This window comes from Malania oleifera, chromosome 7, assembly GCF_029873635.1.
Source record: "Malania oleifera isolate guangnan ecotype guangnan chromosome 7, ASM2987363v1, whole genome shotgun sequence".
Classification (NCBI taxonomy): Eukaryota; Viridiplantae; Streptophyta; class Magnoliopsida; order Santalales; family Ximeniaceae; genus Malania; species Malania oleifera.
The window spans coordinates 95,918,344-95,938,562 of NC_080423.1; the positions used below are offsets into that span (position 1 = coordinate 95,918,344).

The 20,219-nt window shown below is 36.4% G+C and overlaps 1 protein-coding gene across 3 annotated transcripts in view; it reads left to right on the plus strand.

Moving 5' to 3' along the window:
- The window catches only part of LOC131159234 (dual specificity protein kinase YAK1 homolog), a 32,533-nt gene that overhangs the window by 7,550 nt on the left and 4,764 nt on the right, over positions 1 to 20,219 (plus strand). For all 3 annotated transcript variants that reach the window (XM_058113974.1, XM_058113972.1, XM_058113973.1), the window contains exons 2-13: positions 4,681 to 4,880; positions 9,761 to 9,914; positions 10,000 to 10,109; positions 10,252 to 10,321; positions 10,443 to 10,525; positions 10,617 to 10,695; positions 10,791 to 10,831; positions 14,152 to 14,274; positions 16,581 to 16,731; positions 17,008 to 17,122; positions 17,242 to 17,324; positions 17,443 to 17,517. In XM_058113974.1, coding sequence (XP_057969957.1) covers positions 4,681 to 4,880; positions 9,761 to 9,914; positions 10,000 to 10,109; positions 10,252 to 10,321; positions 10,443 to 10,525; positions 10,617 to 10,695; positions 10,791 to 10,831; positions 14,152 to 14,274; positions 16,581 to 16,731; positions 17,008 to 17,122; positions 17,242 to 17,324; positions 17,443 to 17,517 — 1,284 coding nt within the window. The remainder of the gene's footprint in view (positions 1 to 4,680; positions 4,881 to 9,760; positions 9,915 to 9,999; positions 10,110 to 10,251; positions 10,322 to 10,442; positions 10,526 to 10,616; positions 10,696 to 10,790; positions 10,832 to 14,151; positions 14,275 to 16,580; positions 16,732 to 17,007; positions 17,123 to 17,241; positions 17,325 to 17,442; positions 17,518 to 20,219) is intronic.

Below are 20,219 nucleotides of genomic sequence, written 5' to 3' on the forward strand. Positions count from 1 at the left end.
CATTGCTAATTTTGTTGATAAAAAAAATTGGCTTGAAGGTCTTTTGAGGAGAATGGGGTGAGATAGCCAGTTTGTGAGGGAGACAGATGAGGCTTGTGCCTAGTCATAATGTTTTTACTATCAACTTTTCCAAGCATTGTTTGGGATATTTTTAAAGACACTGTGGGGTGTGCTTTGGGTGTTCAATGTGAGTGGGTTAATTGGGAAGCATATGAAATTTTTGTTTTATAACAAAAGAAGATGTATTAGATGAAAAGAGGGGAAGGTACAATGTGCAGGGCAAAAATTCCACCAAATAAAGGAAAAAAAAAAAGTAGAAAAAATAAAAAATGAATAATAAGTAATAAATAAAAAATAAAACTAAACAATATTGGCCAAGGAACCCCTTCTTCAAACCCTTTCCATCATAGTTTACTGAGCTTTTCAAATTCCCTAATACCCTTTGTCATCTAATCTTTTCACGTTTACCACCATCCATACGCACTTCATTTCCTCCAATGTCACTCAACTTTAAATCCATATTATCCAAAAGATTTTGAGCTTCTAAGTCCTTAGGAATCTCCACCACGGGTGTAGGCAAAATTCCATCTCTACCCTGTAACTTGTTCACCAACCCATCGTTATCAAAAATAGAAACTCCTTTCAAGCCTTCCAAAAGGGGTGGATGGACATTCGATATATCCCTTATTTCATCTCAAGAATCAGAAATGTACAGATATTGTTCTTGAATCTTGTCCAATAACAGCCCCCCACCACAATCAAATGCACTAATATCATCACTCCTGAATCTGAAATCGTCTCATTTCTTTCCCATATTTCCTTTACTAACCTTGTTAGTACATCCAGCCTTATTTTTTTCACTAGGGTTTTCCACATTACTCTCTCCTTTAGAATTTCTTCTTAGTAACTTAATTTTCTCTCTTTTCTTCAAAAACTTTCTTCATTTCAGTGTCCATACAAGCGTCTTACCTATGAGCATGAACCTTTTTACCCTCAAATCTATCAACATGAAGACTCCGATTGTCAGATTTCTCCTCAAATCCAGCTTCTTCTTTTTTACTCTTTTCCATGCTGCCTTCTAATACCTATTCAATACTTGACACGATTTTCACCCCACAATCTTGTTTCGAATCTTATATGCTGCTAGAATTCTGAACTTGTTGGTTATTCCGACTCAAATCTTGGGAAACTGTTTGCTGAATTTGGATTCCATTAGCAAAATGTTTAGTGTCCTCCCCAATACTCATTTCCTAACATCCAGATGCAAAATTTTGAACCTGCACTTTATCCAGAACCAATAAGGAGGTACTCCTGTCGCCATTACAGCACACATGAGCCTGAACATCACCTTGACCCTTCTGCTGGAAACCCATTTAAAGAGAGCCATTCTTTGGATCCAAAGAATCAATCTTTCCTAGACATTAGGCTTGTTCAAATAATTGCCCCAATTTAGTCAAAAAAGAATATACCTCCTTTTCCAATAACTTGGGCCAGGTCCAAATTGAGAAACATACAGCCTGGCCTGATTCTTTTCACAGCCTCCTCCCTGGAAGCAACCTTACTCGCCTCTGAGATGATTGCAACATCATCTGGAACCCTAGATTCCTTCACGTTCTGATTTATTGGTTCTGATCAATTTGCGATGGCTCCAGGTTCATTCTTCACACCTCCACATCAATGGCACAATTCTTCTTTCCTGGCTAACACACCCTAATTTCCAGAATTATCTTGGCTACTGCCCTCTCCATTCCTCTGTTTTCCTTCCGGCACCACTTGACTCCCCGATCTTAGGCATGTAGAACTATCAGCACCAACACCTCCAGCATATGCATGAAAAACCTTTGCTATCTCACAAAAAGAAACTTTGTCACCCATCACCTTTAGTGCCTCCAGGAATAAATGCTGCAAATCTCTTTCCGCCCCAACCTTGACTCCAAATACTTACCCACCTTCGTCCACCTAATCAACATCAAAATACTTTGTGAATACCTTTTCGAAAACTTTGAAACCCCCTTTGCATCTGACTGAATGGAGACAAAACCATCACAAACCAGACCATTGATTCTTTAGAAAACCTAACCCACCTTTTACCAGAGGCATTATTCTCGACCACAAGCAAAGACAAGATCTCCCCAACCTTGTCTAAACACATCTGAATTGACTGTTTCAGCAAAGGTCTGCTATTCTTGTTTCTTCCTTATTAGAAGCGCTTTCTATTGAAGTTGAAGATTTTAGGCCTATTAGTTTGGTTGGTAGTGGGGGGTCTATTTTAGTTGCGTTGAGTTGGCATAGTGAGATACTAGAACTCGATTAGAAAATTGTTTAAGCTTGAAACTTGACTTGAACTCAGTTGATCTTATGGTTGCAGAAGTTGAACTTGATTCGACTTGACTGTGAGTTCCTAAAAAACTCAAGCTTGGCTTGAGGAAACTGCACTTTCTTTGTAAAATAATATTAAATATATTTATGAAATATCACTTTTATAATATAAAAATTCTAAAATAGTAAAGGCTCGATAAAGCTCGATAAAGCTTGCGAGCAGTAATGCAAAACTTGAACTCGACTAATTAAGTTGAGGGTCTTGAACTCAACTCAAAATTGAATAGAGTTGAGTCAAGCTATGGTGTGGGTCGAGTCTTTGTGAGCTTGCTTGAGTCACTTACGAGTTACACCCCCAGCTATTATCATATTAAATCTTAGCTAAGGTTGTGTCTAAGATTGTGAGGGTGTTGGCAGTACCATTTCTAGTTTCCTAAAGTGCTTTTGTGATTATACTAAAGGGTGATGGATTTAAGATGCCATGCTGGTGGCTGATGAAGTGGTTGATGATGCTTGGAGGAGAGGACGACGGTCATTCTTGCATTTGGTTTTGGGAAGCTGTATGACCTCATAGGCTCATATGTTGGGTTCCTTGTTAAGGTTATGGAGAGAGAAGGTTTTATTAAAGAATGGAGTAATTGGTAGGGGTTGTTGGTCTTCTTTCTTATGCATTGTGCCCGATCAATGTTGAAGGGGCTCCAAAAGCCTAGATTTGAAGTCATAGAGGGTTGAGGCAAAGGTTAAACTTAGTTGTTTCTTTTAAGTTTATATTTGTTATTTTTATGGTAGTGGTTTTTCGGAGTATGATATGGAGTCTATTAGTGTGGAGAGTGTATGGTGAGAGATAGAATTGGAGGGTATTACTGCATCTTATGGATACCAAAAAATTCGAATGCCCTAGTGATCAACAAATTGGTTTGAGTATCCATTTGTTTCGGCAGCAAGGGTTGAGGGACTGGACTAATTGTATTGGATTTGGCTGACTTTGCTAATTATCTTATCTCATGTTAGGTTTGCCATCCATAAAGGACATGCTATTGATTGAAAAGATCAAAATACCCTTAATGAAATGAAACAACAAAGCAAAAAAGAAAAAGCAAAGGGCATTCCAGTTCTTCTATTCTTTGCCACTGCTGGGAGGTGGAAGACTGGCAGCTTTATATCATGAAAATGGGCTAGGCCTCTCCCTCTTGGCAAGGTGTATGCCACACTTGTGTTGCACTGAACATAGGCTAGGGTTGCTTAGCTTAGCCAAGCCACCAAAAGAATCATACCTTGAGTGTTTTGAGCCATGGTACATTTTTGTTGTGGAACACTTAGCATTTTGAATTTTCTGATTCAATATTTTCCAAAGAGGAGATATTTTTATTTGTAAAAGTGGATCGTTGTTGCATGCTAAATCTTTGTAGTGATTTGGAAAAATGCACGTGAGATGTTAGGAGAGGACTGGATTTGTCTGGAATTGGTGTAGGTATGTTGGCTATTTATTTTATTGGCTTTGGGAGGAGTAGAGATGGCTCAGCTTTATGGGGATGTGGGATTTTGTAGTTTTATGGGGCAGTTGATTGGAACAAAATGCATGTGTTAGGGGGAAGAAGATGGCATGTTCTTTGCTCTAGGACACGGTTCATTGTTTGGCTTCACTAGTCTTTTGCAGCTCTGGTTGTTTTAAGGGGTGTGATGTAGGACTGGAAGCAGGTATTTTTGGATGGATCATTTTGAACTAATTTGGAGATCAATTTCGAAGAATAGGTTATTTGTTGTAGCCTATGCATCTCCTTTTAATTGACTGCAATTGTTTCTTGACTGCAGTTGTTTCTTTTTTTGAAGAAACTATATAATTATGCTCCTATTATTTAATTAATTGTATGAATACAGTTCAGACTCAATTTGAAATGTGAATTCTTATTGAACCCATGTCATTAGCTGGTTCCACCCAATTTTGTCATGATCTCAACAAGAAAAAGGGGAAAAAAACCTGGAAAAATATTTTAAAAAAAAATTATACTTGTGTACCTACACACTTAAATGCAGGTTGAGTTTTTGGTTTTCTAGTGATAAGCAACTGCTGGTTGAGAATTTTTAAAAAAATAATGAATTTTTTTGTATCTATAGCTGTTATCTGGTTGGATCTGGATCCAGTTTCATTCATTGAAAGCCTATCCTCAACTATTGGTGTCTCAGGCCTCAGCCTATGCTTCTCGTTTTAATTGGATGCATTTGTTTCTTTTCCTTAGAGTTTATATAAGTAATGTCATATTTTTTAACTTATTATATGATGTTATCTTCGAAGGCATTGTACTTCCGTGAATTCAAATTATTTAAATTGGAAACCTATACTGACAGCTTTCGATTGTGCAGCTTTTGGCCAAGCTAACCAAGGACATAGTTGAAACATACCAAACGTGCAATGCTCAGTTCAAGTATTCTGAAGAATTGAACCCAAAACGATTCCTGACAAGCCCATCAATAGGAGTTCTCAATGATGGCTATGATAATGCGAACTCAGATCTGATTCTGAATGTGAACTATGTCTTGGTCAATTTAGAAACACAGCGAAGGTTTAACATCCACACTTAGTTACTGTTTACTCCTCTCTCATTTCATGGCAAACTGCTTTCTGTTGACACTATTTTCCCCATCCACTGTACATCTGAATTCTGAACTACACAGTGTATGTTTAAGAAAATTGTGATAGGAAGTCAACATGATGAAATAATTAATTTTCCCTTTCTTGTTATCATTCTGTGTTAGTCAGAAATGATTTAATTTCAAATCAATGAAGCAAATTACTGACACATGTCTAATTAAAACTATTGCTTTGTATTTTTTAATGTTTGGTGGTACATCATGATCATTAGGTTCTCCAAGATAAAGCATGCATCTGCAGTTATCCTTTTTTTCTTATGATTGTTATATCTTTCTGCATGGGTGTGTCAATTTAGCTACGAGGTTCTGGTTTGGAGCAACATGGTTCGCCATCCCCCCACCCCACCCCACCCAACCCAACCCAAAGTTAAGTTTCTACTCCATGGTCTTCTTATTTTTTTAGTAGTAGAAATTTTTATTGTTTGGTTTTTGTTTTTGTGTTTTTGTGTTTTGGATTTTTTGGGTGGAGACAGGGGAGGGGGAGTAGATCATGCGATCAGGGCTGGGAGTGAGAAAGTAACATACTCCAGAAAAACCTTAAGAGTGGGAGCACCTTGGGAGCATTTTACATCTTAGGAATGCCTTGTGGATAGAAGAAGACAATATTATTAAAACTGAGAAACAGAATACATGATTTAGAGCACAAGGAATCCTCACCAGAAAACTAGAAAAGCAGAAAAGCTATAATATGGCAAAGAGAAGAAAAAAGCAATACAAGTGACTTGCAAAAGCACTCCCCTTTAGTCTCTTATGAGGTTGGGCAATGATAGTCCCAAAAACAGTCCGAAAGAGTGCACCCATAAGTGAGGGAAGTCACTCTATCCCATAGAATCCATGAGCAGGTTGATTGACCCTTCAAAAATCTTAGCATTCCTCTCAATCCACAAGGTCCAAAGGATGGCGAAAACAGCTGCACTCTGAAGAGCTCTACCATTTCTATTGTTTCCAAAATCCCTGAAATTAACCAAGTGCATTTCTCCCACCGGAGCCATCCACTCATTCCCTGTCAATGAAAAGGAGGGTGATCCAAAGCTGCAACGCCACCCTGCAATGCACAAAGAGATGAGCATTTGTTTCATTGCTTTCACAATGCATGATACACATGTCAGGACTGAGATACTTATAGGGCTTTCTTGTCTGAAGCAAATCATGCTTTAACTTTTCCAGAATCATGATCCAGACAAAAGCCTGAATCTTGTCAGGCACCCCCTCCAAAGAATGCGGCTCCAAGGTAAAATGTTAGGGGTGGGGGGGGGGGGTTTCAAAAATGTTAGAAGTGAGCATACCCATCACCCTCCTATGCTTTTTCATCCTTACTAATAGAAGGAATATGCTGGTCCAACAAAGAAAGAAGGATAATGAGCTCATTTATCTCTCTTTCATTGAGATTCATAAAGAAATCGGAATCCTAAGAAGATGAAGCCCCCTTGGATGAAATGAAGGAGCTGATGGGAGCATTATGTAGTAATGATAGCTTAAGTAAACAAGGAACTTTCAACTCCAGTGAAGACTCTCCAACCTATACATCCTCCCAGGAATGAACTTTTTTGCCGTTACCCACTTTGAACTGAATAAGAGAAAGAACTGACTAGCTTACCTGGGAGCCTGGGACACAAACTTCCAGGGACACGCATGAGAGATGATTGAGACATGAATTTCCAGCAACATCTTGGGAGTTCCTTGTGGGTGGGTAGAAATGTAGATAGATAGATTGCACCATGATGACAGGTATAAGGGCTTAAAAGAAATTCATTTTTTGATAATATTATATATAAAAATATTGATGAGAGTTTATAAGAAATAATTTCATAAAGAGCGGGGAGTTTGGTGCTGGTGGTAGTCCCATATCTCTGAACATAAGAGAAGAAGAAAGCCAACATCTGTTGCAGAAGTTAATTCAATGCTAGTCTCCAACAAGTTCTATCAAATCTGTCAGAATAAGGTAATTCAACCTCTGCTGCAGTAGTTATTTTCAATGCTGGTGCAGAAGACATGTGGCTGTTGGTCTGTATAATCAAAGGTGACTGTGACACATTGTTTACTCCATCTCCTCCTAGATCTGTTAGAGAACTATTTTAAAATAAAGAAACTTTGGGTTGAAAATGTTAGGGGGCTGCTATTCCATTTTTCATTTTCAATTTTTTAAAGAATAAAAAAATGCCACCTTGTTGAAGCAATAAAATCGCTTTCCAGATTTTCTGTACAAATATTAGAAAATTGGAAAACAATGTGGCATTTTTGTAATTTTTTTAAAAACCTGTGAATGGAAAAAAAAAACTGTTTTTGACAACAGAACATGCCTAAATAACTCTAGGCAACCCAACTCTCAATAATATTGATAATTTTCTGAAACTAAAATATTTTGAATAAATTTGAGGATTTCAGATTTTTACCCCCAAATTCAGAACATGCAATTTACTGATTATTACTGCACTTGTTCCAAAACTACAAATCTGCGATCTATAAACGGAACTGCCATGAACAGATTCTGTGACTATGGGATAGAATATTGAGGAAAATATCTATAGGGAATGGAGAACTCCCTTTAGGTTATCTACCATTTAATGTTTGGGGACATCAACAATGAGCAGACTGTTGTACTGCTCACAGCAACTGTGGGATTAGCCAGTGTATGTTTTGTGTGGGTTGGTTCATGCTTGTGGATTTCCCCTTAGTGCCATGTATTTGATGAAAGGGGTGGCAACAGGGATTCCATTCGCTCATGTGTGTTGGCGTCTGTATATCTATGTGCGTGCTTGTATGTGTATGTGTATGTATATGTGTGTCTATATCTCTTGCACATTCTATCTTCTCTTTTTCCTCTCGTAATAAATTCTCTGTATATGAAACACGCGTGTGTACCTCTGTGTTCACACTCCCGCCTGTAAGGCAGGATCAACTTACACTTTGTGTAAAACTTGTTTACATGTCGTAATAACATTCCATGCTGTTCAAATCTTGATAATCCAAATGTTAGATTGTGTTGTCAACTTATTCTTTTCATCCTTATAAAATATCAAGGCAATCAGGGACATACAAATACTACAATTTAGTATTTAGATTTATATCTCATTTATAGTAAAACAGCAGTTGGTAGTTCAAACATCTACATTCTACCATCATCCAATTGACTTGCTTCTTGGTGAGCATGAGGAGAACGGATAATGTATTTGATTCGGTGGCAGCATTGTTTAATGTGAACCCTACCAAAAAGTTATTCAGAGTTATAAACTTGAGTTTTAAACTTCCCTCTCTCTCTCTCTCTCTCTCTCTCTCTTTCTAGTGCCCATTTGGTTGCTTGTATAAAAAATATCCCCATTGAATGATGTTTCCAGCAATCTCATTTAGGGGAATGGGATGCCTGCCTCCTATGGAATATTTTTGTTTGGTTCACATTGTAAGATTATGAGAAATGCACACAAGATGCATTTGGTAGTTTTTGGTTCAACATGAGACTTTTAGGAGGCATTTCAATTAGATTACAATTATGCCCATGAACACTGAATGAACAATTTATGAAAATAATTTTATTTCCGGTGCAAAAACCTTCTAAGAATAGGTACCAAATTAAATCATGCCCTAAAAATTTCAACATCATAAATAGGAAAAAATTCAACGCATAATAATCAAATTGACAGAAGTAATGGGGCAGTATGGTCGCAAAATGTCAACTACTATGTTATATTATTATAACATAACAATATTACTTCCACTTTTTTATTTTTATGATTATAGTGTCAAATAGTACTATATTATGGGGAAATTAATGTCCGATTGTCCATAGTAGTGGAGGCATTTTAGTCCAAAAGAGAATATCCATGGCCCATGTGAATGGGATTCTTGTGAAACTTATCCATGAGTGAGCATGGATGAGATTCTCATGTTTTGTGGTGATGAGATGACATGGACATCACATTCATGGAAATGTTGGAAGATGCTGTGAACCAAACGGTCTTTGTGCTCACGGAGACATGCATATGCATGTCTAGAATCTTATTGTCAATAAAGATGGATTTAGTGCGATGAATATATAATTTAAACTTAAGTTCATTTCACTTTTAAAAACTGAGTGGGTCATTCTTTTTACTGTATTATCTAGAGCCTTTTAAACTTGTTTCCATTGCTGCAGTTTTTCTTCTTCTCCCTTGCATGGTAAAGTATTTTATACAGGTAATTGGGAACTTGAATTTGTCTGGAAATATATATATATATATATATATATATATATATATTGATAACAAAGAAAAGATTTCATTGATAAGAAAAGAATTTTTAAAAAAGGAGAAAGGACTTCTCCATCAAAATTACCCAGAAAAAATAAATTAAGGAAATGGAAGAACTAGGAAAAGCTAACTTGATAAAGGAACCAAAGCCAACACACCATAAAGAAGCTAGGTTCGAATCTTCTCCCAGCCCAGCTGCCAATTCAATTTTCTTCCTTAAAAAATATGTGCATTTTAGGCTCCCACTTAATCCCCACAACACTGCAAAAATGTTGCATTTCCAAAGTGCTGCCATCTCCTTTCTTCTGAACCTCAAAAGAAATAGACAGCATCCCTCGACTGATGCCAGAGAAGCCCAAGTTTCTCCCATAAGGCTCCAAGGTTTTGCCATGATAGAAGTGAGGGTGCATAGTTAAGAGGCTCACCTTATGCAGGAGTTCCTACTTCTAAGTTCTGCTTCAATATTGGGACAACAAGTTTGGTTTTGAATTTATCAATCAATATGTTCAACTCATTATTTTGATATAGTTTCTTGAACTGAGTAATTAGTTGCCTTTTATATTTTGCAGATATGTTGTCAAAGATGTTCTTGGCCATGGGACATTTGGGCAGGTTGCTAAATGCTGGGTTGAAGAATCGAACAGTTTTGTTGCTGTGAAGATTATCAAAAACCAACCTGCGTATTATCAACAGGCACTTGTTGAAGTCTCTATTCTGACAACGGTAATTAAAATTTACTCTAGCTGTATTATTTTGTAATGATACAAATAATGGGCTATCTGTGTATTCCACTGTTTGGTTTTTGCAGTTAAATAAGAAGTATGATCCTGATGATCGGCATCATATTGTTCGTATTTATGATTTCTTTGTTCATCAACGTCATTTGTGCATTTCTTTTGAACTGCTGGACACAAACCTGTGAGTAACGAACATGATAACTTTTAGTCTAGAAGTAATGATACGTCCTATGTAACTCCCCTCGTTCCCTCTTCAACATTTTTCATTTAAACAGATGTTTGTTTCTTGGCTGACCATTGTTGACATATTTTGGTTATTTCAGGTATGAGCTTATCAAGCTAAACAACTTCAGGGGATTATCATTGAGCATTGTTCAATTATTCTCAAAACAGGTATAGAAGTTTTTTTCTAATGACAAATGGTTCCCACGATGCATTTCCTTCGTGATTGGTATACACGTTCGTTCAACAGTCCTTTAGACATTTTTCTTCAATTTTTTTCTTATTAATTTAGATTTTGCGTGGGTTGGCTCTGATGAAAGATGCTGGTATCATTCATTGTGATTTGAAGCCAGAAAATATTCTTCTGTGCACAAGGTGTGCTGCTTCCCATGATGAGCTTAGACTGAAATTGTAATAACTGTTCTTTTTGCTGTTAATTTTGAATGTTGTGTCTTGAATTTAACAGTGTAAAGCCAGCAGAAGTCAAAATTATTGACTTCGGATCAGCATGCATGGAAGATCGGACTGTCTACTCCTACATTCAGGTTCACTTCTGGCTTACTCATAGACTTCCTCATTTGTTTATTTCACACTGATGAGGGTGTTTTATTTGAATCGTTTTCTTTTTTCCCCCCTGCAGAGTCGTTACTATAGATCCCCTGAAGTTCTGCTTGGATATCAGTATCCTTGTGAATAAAATCTATGATTTTCTTTTAGGTATCTTGTCTATTGAATGGTTTTAGGTTTTTCTTTCCATTTTATTTCTTGCATGGCTAAAGTTTCAACTCAATCAATGGACATGATCTGAATTATCGAGCATTAGGTTGGGGCTTGTTTGAATTCCATGTTCCAACCAATTTATGCTAGCTTAAGTTGAAGCCTCCAACAAACTGATCAGATTCTGTTAGAACTACATAATCTGGAATAGTCTCTTACTCCAAAGAATACTAATGTACAATTACCAAAATCTATACAAGTGGCCTCACCACGAATGACACATCCTCTTGAGCCCATTTACTGTCCTTGTATTATTGCAAATCTCTGTGTGTGGGCATGTGTGTTCTTCGTCTTCTTTAAAGTTTCCGTCTAATGATGTCTTTCCATCCTTTCTTTCATTCTTTTTCATTTTTAATATTTGTATGATGGTGTTCATAATCAATTTGACATTGCAATTATCAACCTGCGTAGTGGACCAATCTGACCTCATTGGTTCAGCATTTTAATATCTGTTTCAGATCTGGGCTTTTATATTTGAGAATCAATCTTGTACAGTGAGTTTGTAGAATGAGCTGGAGAGTGTTCCTCTTAAGAAGGTTAGGGGTTGGAGGCAGAAAACTAGGTTTAACCAGTTTCAATGGGTTAAAGAGTGGACTGCAATTCTAAATTCTTCGATAATGTGGCTAATGAGCAAATGATTATATTGGAGGGATGGAGTATTGGTCAGGAAAAATAGTGACAGATGAGAGGTTAATAGAGTTAACTGATTTTTTTAGGAATTCGTTTGAAATGAAAGTTCCAAGAAAGAAGAAGGCTAACCAAATCAATCACAAAGAAAAAAACATACCATCCTTCCCTGAGCTCAATCAAAACAGACGAGGATAAGATGTGGATAGAACATCATTCCCCAATCATGGATTTTTCCAAAAACGAATTTGAGAACCCCTCTCCACCACAAAATTAATGTGAGGAGGAATATGGGTTAAATATGAGAAATAGATCCAAATGGACTCTCTGACGAACATCGCAAACTGACATTGGTATCCTTTGCATTGACACCCAACCCATGCTTACTTGTAATCACTTTATGCCAGAAGGGAATGATCTTCTCAGGGAAAACACCATGGCCATTTAGCTAGGAGAGCCATGTTTTTAGGCATAAAATTTCCAAGACCCTGCCTGCACTCCATTTTAGACCTGCTGACCTTTTCCTACCATACCAAACGAGTCTGGAACCCCCAATTCCAAACCATAAGAAATCCCTCATTATTTTCTCTATCTTATTTGCTATCCTCACTGGAATTTTAAAAATAGGCCAGTAATATAAAGGAATACTTGATAAACAGGCCTGAATAATTGTGATTCTATTCCACAGGGAAAAGAGTACCCACTCCCATCCATCCAGCCTCTTGGACACTCTTTCCTTTAACAAGTTTCAGAACTCTGTGGATCTAGCCCCCCAAATGGACCCTACCCTAAATAAGTCAAAAGGCCATTGCAAGCTAATTCTTCTTCTTTTTCTTCTTTTTTTTTTTGAACAAAAAAAGAAAAGAAGATATATCAAGAGAGAGAGAGAGAGAGAGATAGTCCGTTGTGAACCAACTCTCTTTGGCATAAGGTGATCAAATGTTAATACTGATTGCAAGGGAATGAGTGGGATCCTAAAATTGACATAGCAGCTGGCTATGGAAGCACTTGGAAATTCATTTCAAGGACATCATCCTTGCTCTTTTCATTTCTCAAATATAAAGTAGGGGATGGTTCTTAAGGTTCAGTTCTTGGAGGATTTATGGGTGGGGAGCACTTTTTTCTATTGCCCTACTTTCCTTCTTTTATGTTATCACAGTTCATAATGCACCCATTTCCTCATTTTTGGGTTCTTGATGGGGATTGAGATTTCCACTTCTAAGAAATATATATATTTTTTAGATAGAAAAAGAGGATATATTCATTAAAGAGGAAATGAATATAGCCAATATTTTAAATAGAATTTAATGAAAATTTTTTTTCCTTGTTAATTTGTTGGACTCATTTTGACATTCTTTTAGACATGACTCTTCAGGATATAGGCTTAGAGGGTTATGGTGTGTTTAATTGCAAACCCTCTTACTGACATTTGATTTGTTCTTCTATTTCTAATAATATTTGGTCCAAGGTCAAGGCTCTTGTTTGATTAGCAGTCTTAATAGAGTTAATGCCAACTTGCTATGGATTAGGAGGCGTTGCAAGGCATTTTCTCTCTGTTTGTGCGCGATGTGCTTTAGTAACGCTGAGTCACATTCTCATCTATTCTTGTGTTATTCAGTGGGCTAGAGTCTGTAATAATTTATTTGGCCTTTAGTGTTGTGTTTGTTGGAGTTCATTGATTGTTGAGTTGTTGGTTGTTACATAGGCTTTGGGAGATGCAAGGATGCTGTCAGATTGTGGTTCTGTGTGCTTTATGCAGTGGTTTGGGGTATGTGGTTGGAAAAGAATGCTTGTAACTAGGAAATAATTGTTTTCCATTATTCTGTGGGCTTATTCATGTGGTTTTAATGAGATTTATTTCTCAGACACCAGTGGGATTGTGTGGCCTTGTCGACTCATGCTTCTTGTTGTACTTGTGGGCTTTTTTCTCTTTGTATTTTTCTTTTTTCAGGAGGATGTCTTATCTTTCATGTTGCACCCCCCCCCCCTCCCTTTTTTTCATGATATACTTTTGTTTATATATATAAAAGAGAACTAAATCAAACCCAACTGTAGTTTGTGTGGATTTGGTTCCTTTCCCTTTGAAATTGGTTAGTCTGGTTCTGGTTCTGGTTCCCATGTTTAAGGACCAATGATGGTTGGTTTTTTCTGGGTTAGCCTCCAAACTATGTGCATCCATAGTTGTGATGTGGGCAAAGAAATAACAGTAAACAAAATATTAAATTATATAGCTATGCCTAGCCAGAACAACCTCCAACTAAACTATATGCAACCCGTTGAAATGCAAGTTGAACACCTCAAACTGTTGATGGGTTTGTATTGAACTTTGGCCAGGTTTTCAACTTGTCAGCTTGAATGGCCAGCCGCACTCTACCCATTTTAATTGTGCTGCTGCTTTATTTTTTTTGGTCTAATCTTGGCATGTTACAGTTGTAGTAAGAGTTTTGTACTTGTATTGAAGTCACCTTTATCGATTTTTGAAAGTGTATTCTATTCTGTCTGGTTCATTTAAAATTGTAACTGTGATATCACTATTTTTTCTTAAATTTGCTCCTGATGTAAGATAGGCTGCCATTTGGACCTTAACTAATTTCCAGGTATACTACTGCTATTGACATGTGGTCTTTTGGGTGCATAGTTGCTGAACTGTTTCTAGGGTTGCCATTATTCCCAGGAGCATCAGAATTTGATCTTCTCAGGCGAATGATAGAAATCCTTGGGTATGTGCCTTTCTTTATTTTGGCATGTAATGTGTTAGACAAAATTTTCTTTTTTTTATCTACGTTGTTATGTCTGATATGATAATTTACTTCCAAGATACTGATTTAATTGCTGTTGTTTTGGTTTCCCTTTTAAGGTGAACAAACTGCTACATGAACCACTATTTTTCACATAAAATGTAGGAATCTTCAGAGGTTATTGCTGTTACCACTTGACCAAAAGTTTAAGTTGCTAGGTTGTCGGCTAACAATGCATATCAAGTCTCAACACTTCCCTACACATGTCATCCTAATTGCCTGGGGAGAGGTAAACTGACAACGAATAACACCCTTTATAAAAAATAAGGCGATACTTGTATGGAACAAGATTTTAACCCAGGATCTCCTAACAACCATGGCTTTGGTAACATTTTAGGTCACCACTTGATCTAAAAGCATAAGCTGTTGGGTTGTTGGCCAATAATATAAATCAAGCCATAGCAGTATCATCAACTTAGAAAAAGGAAATGGGAAAAAAAAAGGAAAAAGAAAAAAGAAAAAAGAAAAAGAAAGCTTAGCTGCAATTAATAGGAATCTTCTCTAGCAGATGAGATACCTGCTTTAGAACTATGATCCTGGACTTCTTGTTGAGAAGATCAACAAAAAAATGATTCTCTGTGATTTGTGTAGGAAGAGTTTTAGTTATGAACGTCATATGAATTCACCCAGGGAAACCATACTCGAGGGCAGAAAAAAGGCAAATAGGTTAAATTGGGCTGCATCTTAACTTACTAGGAAAGGCATGTGGTAGACTATCAATGTCATCCAAAAGGTTAAGCTCTTATGAATATGGCGGAAAAAAACTAGCACCGTACTTAGATTATTTAGGTTTTATTGACTCTTCATTAGTTAACAGTGTTGCTATCTGAACAGTCCTAGGGATTTCCTTGCTTTCTGTACCACACTTGAGAAATATTTTGGTATTCTGGACACTGGAACTTGCAGTACCGTTAAAGAGTTTGAAGTGCAGAATCTATGTCAGTGAAAATCAAGTAAACTAAATGATATAGAAATACAATCCAATCTCCACTTGTGATCCAAAGCAATTAGGACACACATGCATCAGTTTTAGGAAAGTGAAATAAAAAGGATTTTTCGTTTTCTTCGAAGTTCAAAATCATGCATCAATCTGGGATGTGACTGTTTTCATGGAATAATGACATGGGAAAGTGAAACCTTTGCTTTCTGTGGCACACTTGAGAAACATTTTGATATTCTGAACTCTGGAACTTGCAGTACTGTTAAAAGAGTTTTGAAGTGGAATCTATGGACAGTGAAAAACAAGTAAACTATTTGATATGAAGATAAAATCCAATCTGCACTTCCGATTCCGTAGGGACATATATGTACCTTGCATGGGCAAAATTTTCAGTTTTAGGAGCAGTAAAATAAAAGGTTTTTTTTTTTTTTCATTTGAAGTTCAAAATAATGCATCAACGTCGGATGTGACTGTTGTCATGGAATAATATGACATAGGAAAGCTAAATTTTGGTGAGAATAGGACTGCATATTTTTTCTTTATAGTTATAATTTATTAGATTAAAAATGGCACTTATACTCACCTGATCATTTGTTTTGTCCTGTAATTATATAAACTGTGGTTTAATAAAATTCTATCCTCGCAACCCTGGGGAAAGGTGGAGCCTGAAAACGTTACAACCTGTTAACTTATGGAAAACATTTCTATTCCGTTTTGCAATAAATTCTAAAAACTACATGTTGTTTTTCAGTTTTCCAAGATTTGTATGAAAAAAGAAAGACAAAATAAAGGTTGTTTAGTTGTGGAAAACTGTTTTCATAATTCATTTCTGGATTTTCAAATAATTAAAAAAATGTCCTTTTTTTTTTTCTATTTCCCAAAATTAATATTGGAAAACGGAAATCTAGAAAACAATAAAAGATGTTTTCCAACTTTCCTATACAGGTGTAGAAAATTGGAAAACAAGGTTGCATTTTGGTAATTATTGAAAAATTGGAAATGGAAAATAAGATTATTTTCCAAAAATGAACAGTGCCAAAACATTTGATTGTTTTCCAGCTTTTTAATACAAATGTTGGAAAACTGAAAATTAAGCTGCTATTTTTTAAATTTCTTGGAAAATTAAAAGTGGAAGATAAAAATTGCTTTTCATAACTAAACAAGCTCTTAGTTGTTTGATTTTGTAAGTGATCCAGATGGTTAGTTTTCCATTGTATTCTACATCCAGTTAGTGGTGCTTTATTGCAATTGTTTTAATGGGCTGTAATGTATTGTTGGAATTTTGTAGGGGACAACCTCCCGATCATGTACTAAGGGAGGCAAAAAATACCAGCAAGTATTTTAAGTGCATTGGGAGTGTCCACGTTGTAGAGAGTGGTGAAGTTTCCATTGGTGGCAGAAGTGCTTTTCAGGCATTAACAGAAGAAGAATATGAAGCTGTAAGTATAATGTTTTCATAGGAGGAAAATCAATAAATCAAATATATGATTAAAAGTTAACAAAATGAACTAGGTTTATAAAAATGATTACCCTGGCTAGCCTTTTTCATTTTATCAGTTGAAGTATTCATAATTGTGTTAGTGTCATCTGTAATGTTTGTAATTAGGTTTGTGTGTGTGTGTGTCTTATCTGAGGGGAAACTGTTTTGCACTGATATTATGTGTTTTTTCCCCCCCCCCCCATTTTATTCTTAATGCTTCTTGATTTTATCTTAGAGGGAGTTGAAAAAACCAACAATTGGAAAAGAATATTTCAATCATATGAATCTCGAGGCAATTGTTACAAGTTATCCTTACAGGAAAAACTTGCCTGAAGAAGATATTTCCAAAGGTTTGTTTTGTTTTATTCTTATTTAAAGCACAAAATTGCCTGTAACATTTCTGCTGAATATTTTGGTGTCATCTTCCAGAGAAGTTACTAATGGCTGTCCTGTCATGGATGTGTTGCAGAAAGTCAAACACGATTAGCTCTTATTGATTTCTTGAGGGGACTTGTTGAGTTTGATCCTGCAAAACGGTGGTCACCTTTTCAGGTTTGAGAATACCTCTGATCCCCTCCTTCCCCCTCAAAACCAACACATACCCACACACCCATTTTGGATATGGTTTTTAAGCTTTGGATTGTTACAGTTGGATCTCCTGTGCCTGCAGGCTTCAAAACACCCTTTTGTCACAGGGGAGCCTTTCATATGCCCTTACAAACCTCCATCAGAGACCCCTCGAATGGTAAGTATATCCATGTATCTGCTTTTTGAGTTGGCTCTTTACAACACAAAGGTGAACTGCAAAATTGTAAAGTGAATTAAGCTATGATTCTATGACGGCTACCTCTCTCCTAAGAGGAGTTATATCAGGGTCCTAGTCTTGGACTTTTCTAGAGGTGGGGCGTATTATTAACATAGATTGTTACATATCATGCACTTAAGCAAAAAGAATTCTATTGACTTCTGACCCTCTGTACTCTCTTCTTCTTCTTCTTCTTCTTCTTTTGCATCTTTCTCCAAAAGTGGTGTATAGTTGGATATCTGATGAAAATTGAATGGCTCCAATGTTTTAAAAGGTTCAATCAAGGTTTGCATTGAGGCTCAGCATGCCTAAAATGCCTTGAGGTTCAATCTGAAACACCAAATTCCAAAAAGGCCAATGCATTAAACAATGAAGCTTACGCATTTGTACAAGAAGCACACCTTTTGCATGTTTTTACTTTTACGCATTCTGGTGTCTGAATCTACAGTTAGATTTGTTTAAAAGTTTTAAATACATGTTTATACGAGTTGATTTTTAGAACTCTTAAACCTCAACTTTCCAAATAATTGAGAGTTGCATCTTAAATCTTGAAAATAAGAGTCAAGAGGTGTGGGATATGGGATCTTCTGTGGGATGGATGGTTGAAATTTTTTAGGGACACATGACTGTTTTTGATCAAGAAAGGCACATGCATGGTGGGATTTGAAGTTCTGATTTTAGCCCCAGTTTAAGCTATTTAGAGTTGAAAAATATATATATATATATGTTAATTGTTTTAATAAAATTTATATAATTTTAGTATTTATATATATATATATATATTTATAGTTTTTAATAAAAAATTAAATCCCCAAAAGCTTAGGTCTCAACGTCTTGAGGTTTACGCCTTCTGCCTGTGCCTTTTAAAACATTGTGTCCCATTGTCACTAAAAATGACTTAAATATAGATTTCCTAGTTCTCTATGGAGCTATGTGACAACAATTTCACTAATGGTTAAGGCATTTATTTTTTTGAAGACGAAAAAGAACTTCTTAGAAAGCAGAGACTTCAGGCATCCACCACAAGGAGGAAAAACAAGGAAAAAAATGAAATAACACTGATCTATTATGCCTCCTTCCTTTCCATCAGTTTTAATTCTCTTTACTTGTCAAAAAATAACACCAAACCACTGACCACCTGTTAACAAAGCCCCTTTAAGAACACCTTACTCATAATTTATGGAGCTCTTTAAATCATCGAATTTCGGCTTCCAATTTCTTTTCTTGGCACAACTCTTTCGCATTCTTGTCATTTTAAATTTTCTGAGCACTTGGATGCATCAACTCTTAAGTCCATCTTATCTAACAGATCTTGTGATTCTGTACACCCATTTTCATTCCCTGGCAACCCCCCAGGGTTCTGCTGGTCATAGGATTCCTCACTTAAGAAAGCCTTCTCCCCGTGTTACTCCTATTATTTCCTGAAACTTCTGATTAGCTGGGACACTCACATGCCTTAATTCCAGCGCCCTGGGTTTCCTAATATCAGCCCCTTCCAAATAAAATGAACTTTCAGAAATATAAGATGCCTTTTTGAACAGAGAGTCCTCATCATAACTGTACTGAATTAATAAATTATCCAAAAGAAAACCCTTATCACCCCCACTAATTTTCTCAAATCCATTTTCTTCTTTAGACTAATCATCCCCCCAATCCTTAGATCAGCAGGTTGTTGGCTTTCCTCTTTAGAAGCTTCTGGACATTCTCGTCAATATGTTTGTTTTCCTGTTCAAAATACTGACGCAGCTCCTCCCCCCCCCCCTTCTGAATTTCCTTCGAAGAAGCTTAATTTGAATTGACATCACGAGCTACCCTTTTTTCTTCAAATTCTTTCTTCTTAGACAGAGAGCAGTCATCCTTAGAGAGTAAATTTTCTTTGGAAACAAGAGAACACTTGCTGAATCTCTCTTGGAATTTCCTTGGGGGGTGTTTGGTTTACAGCATTAAAAATATTCATATGGAATGACATTCATGAAAATCCCATTCTGGGAATGGGATGTTGGGAATATTTTTGTTTGATTCACAAAGTAAGATTCTCAAGAATGTACACAAGATGCACATGTCATTAACATGGGAATCTAGGCATTTGAGAAGATGACCGCTATACCCTTGACATGTGTATAAACAATATACAAACTATGAAGAATAATTTTATTTCCAACACAAAATCTAACTGAAATAATTGGAGGCAATATGGTATCCAAGTTTTAACCATTATATTATATTAGTTAAACCTAATATTATTATTAATTTCATCCTTATTAATAATTTATTATTTCAAATATATTAATAGCATGTAATAGTACTCTATTATGTGGGCATTGATGTTCAACCAACTAAAACAGTGAGGGTAATTTGGTCCTAGAAGCAAGGCTCCCATGGGAATGGGATTGCCCTGAAACTAACCATGAGGGAGGGTGGGAATGGGATGCCCATGTTCTATGGAAGTCTTTTATTCTCAGGAATGTTGAGATTCTCCTGCCACGTCAGACCAATGCCGAAGCAAATGCGGGAATGTGATGTCATCCCAGGAATATTGAAAGATGCTGTGAACCAAATGCCCCCTTAATGACATCTGATTTTGATTGAACATCCTTCTTCCAAGAAATAACCTCCATTAAATCAAGGCCTTTACCTTGCCA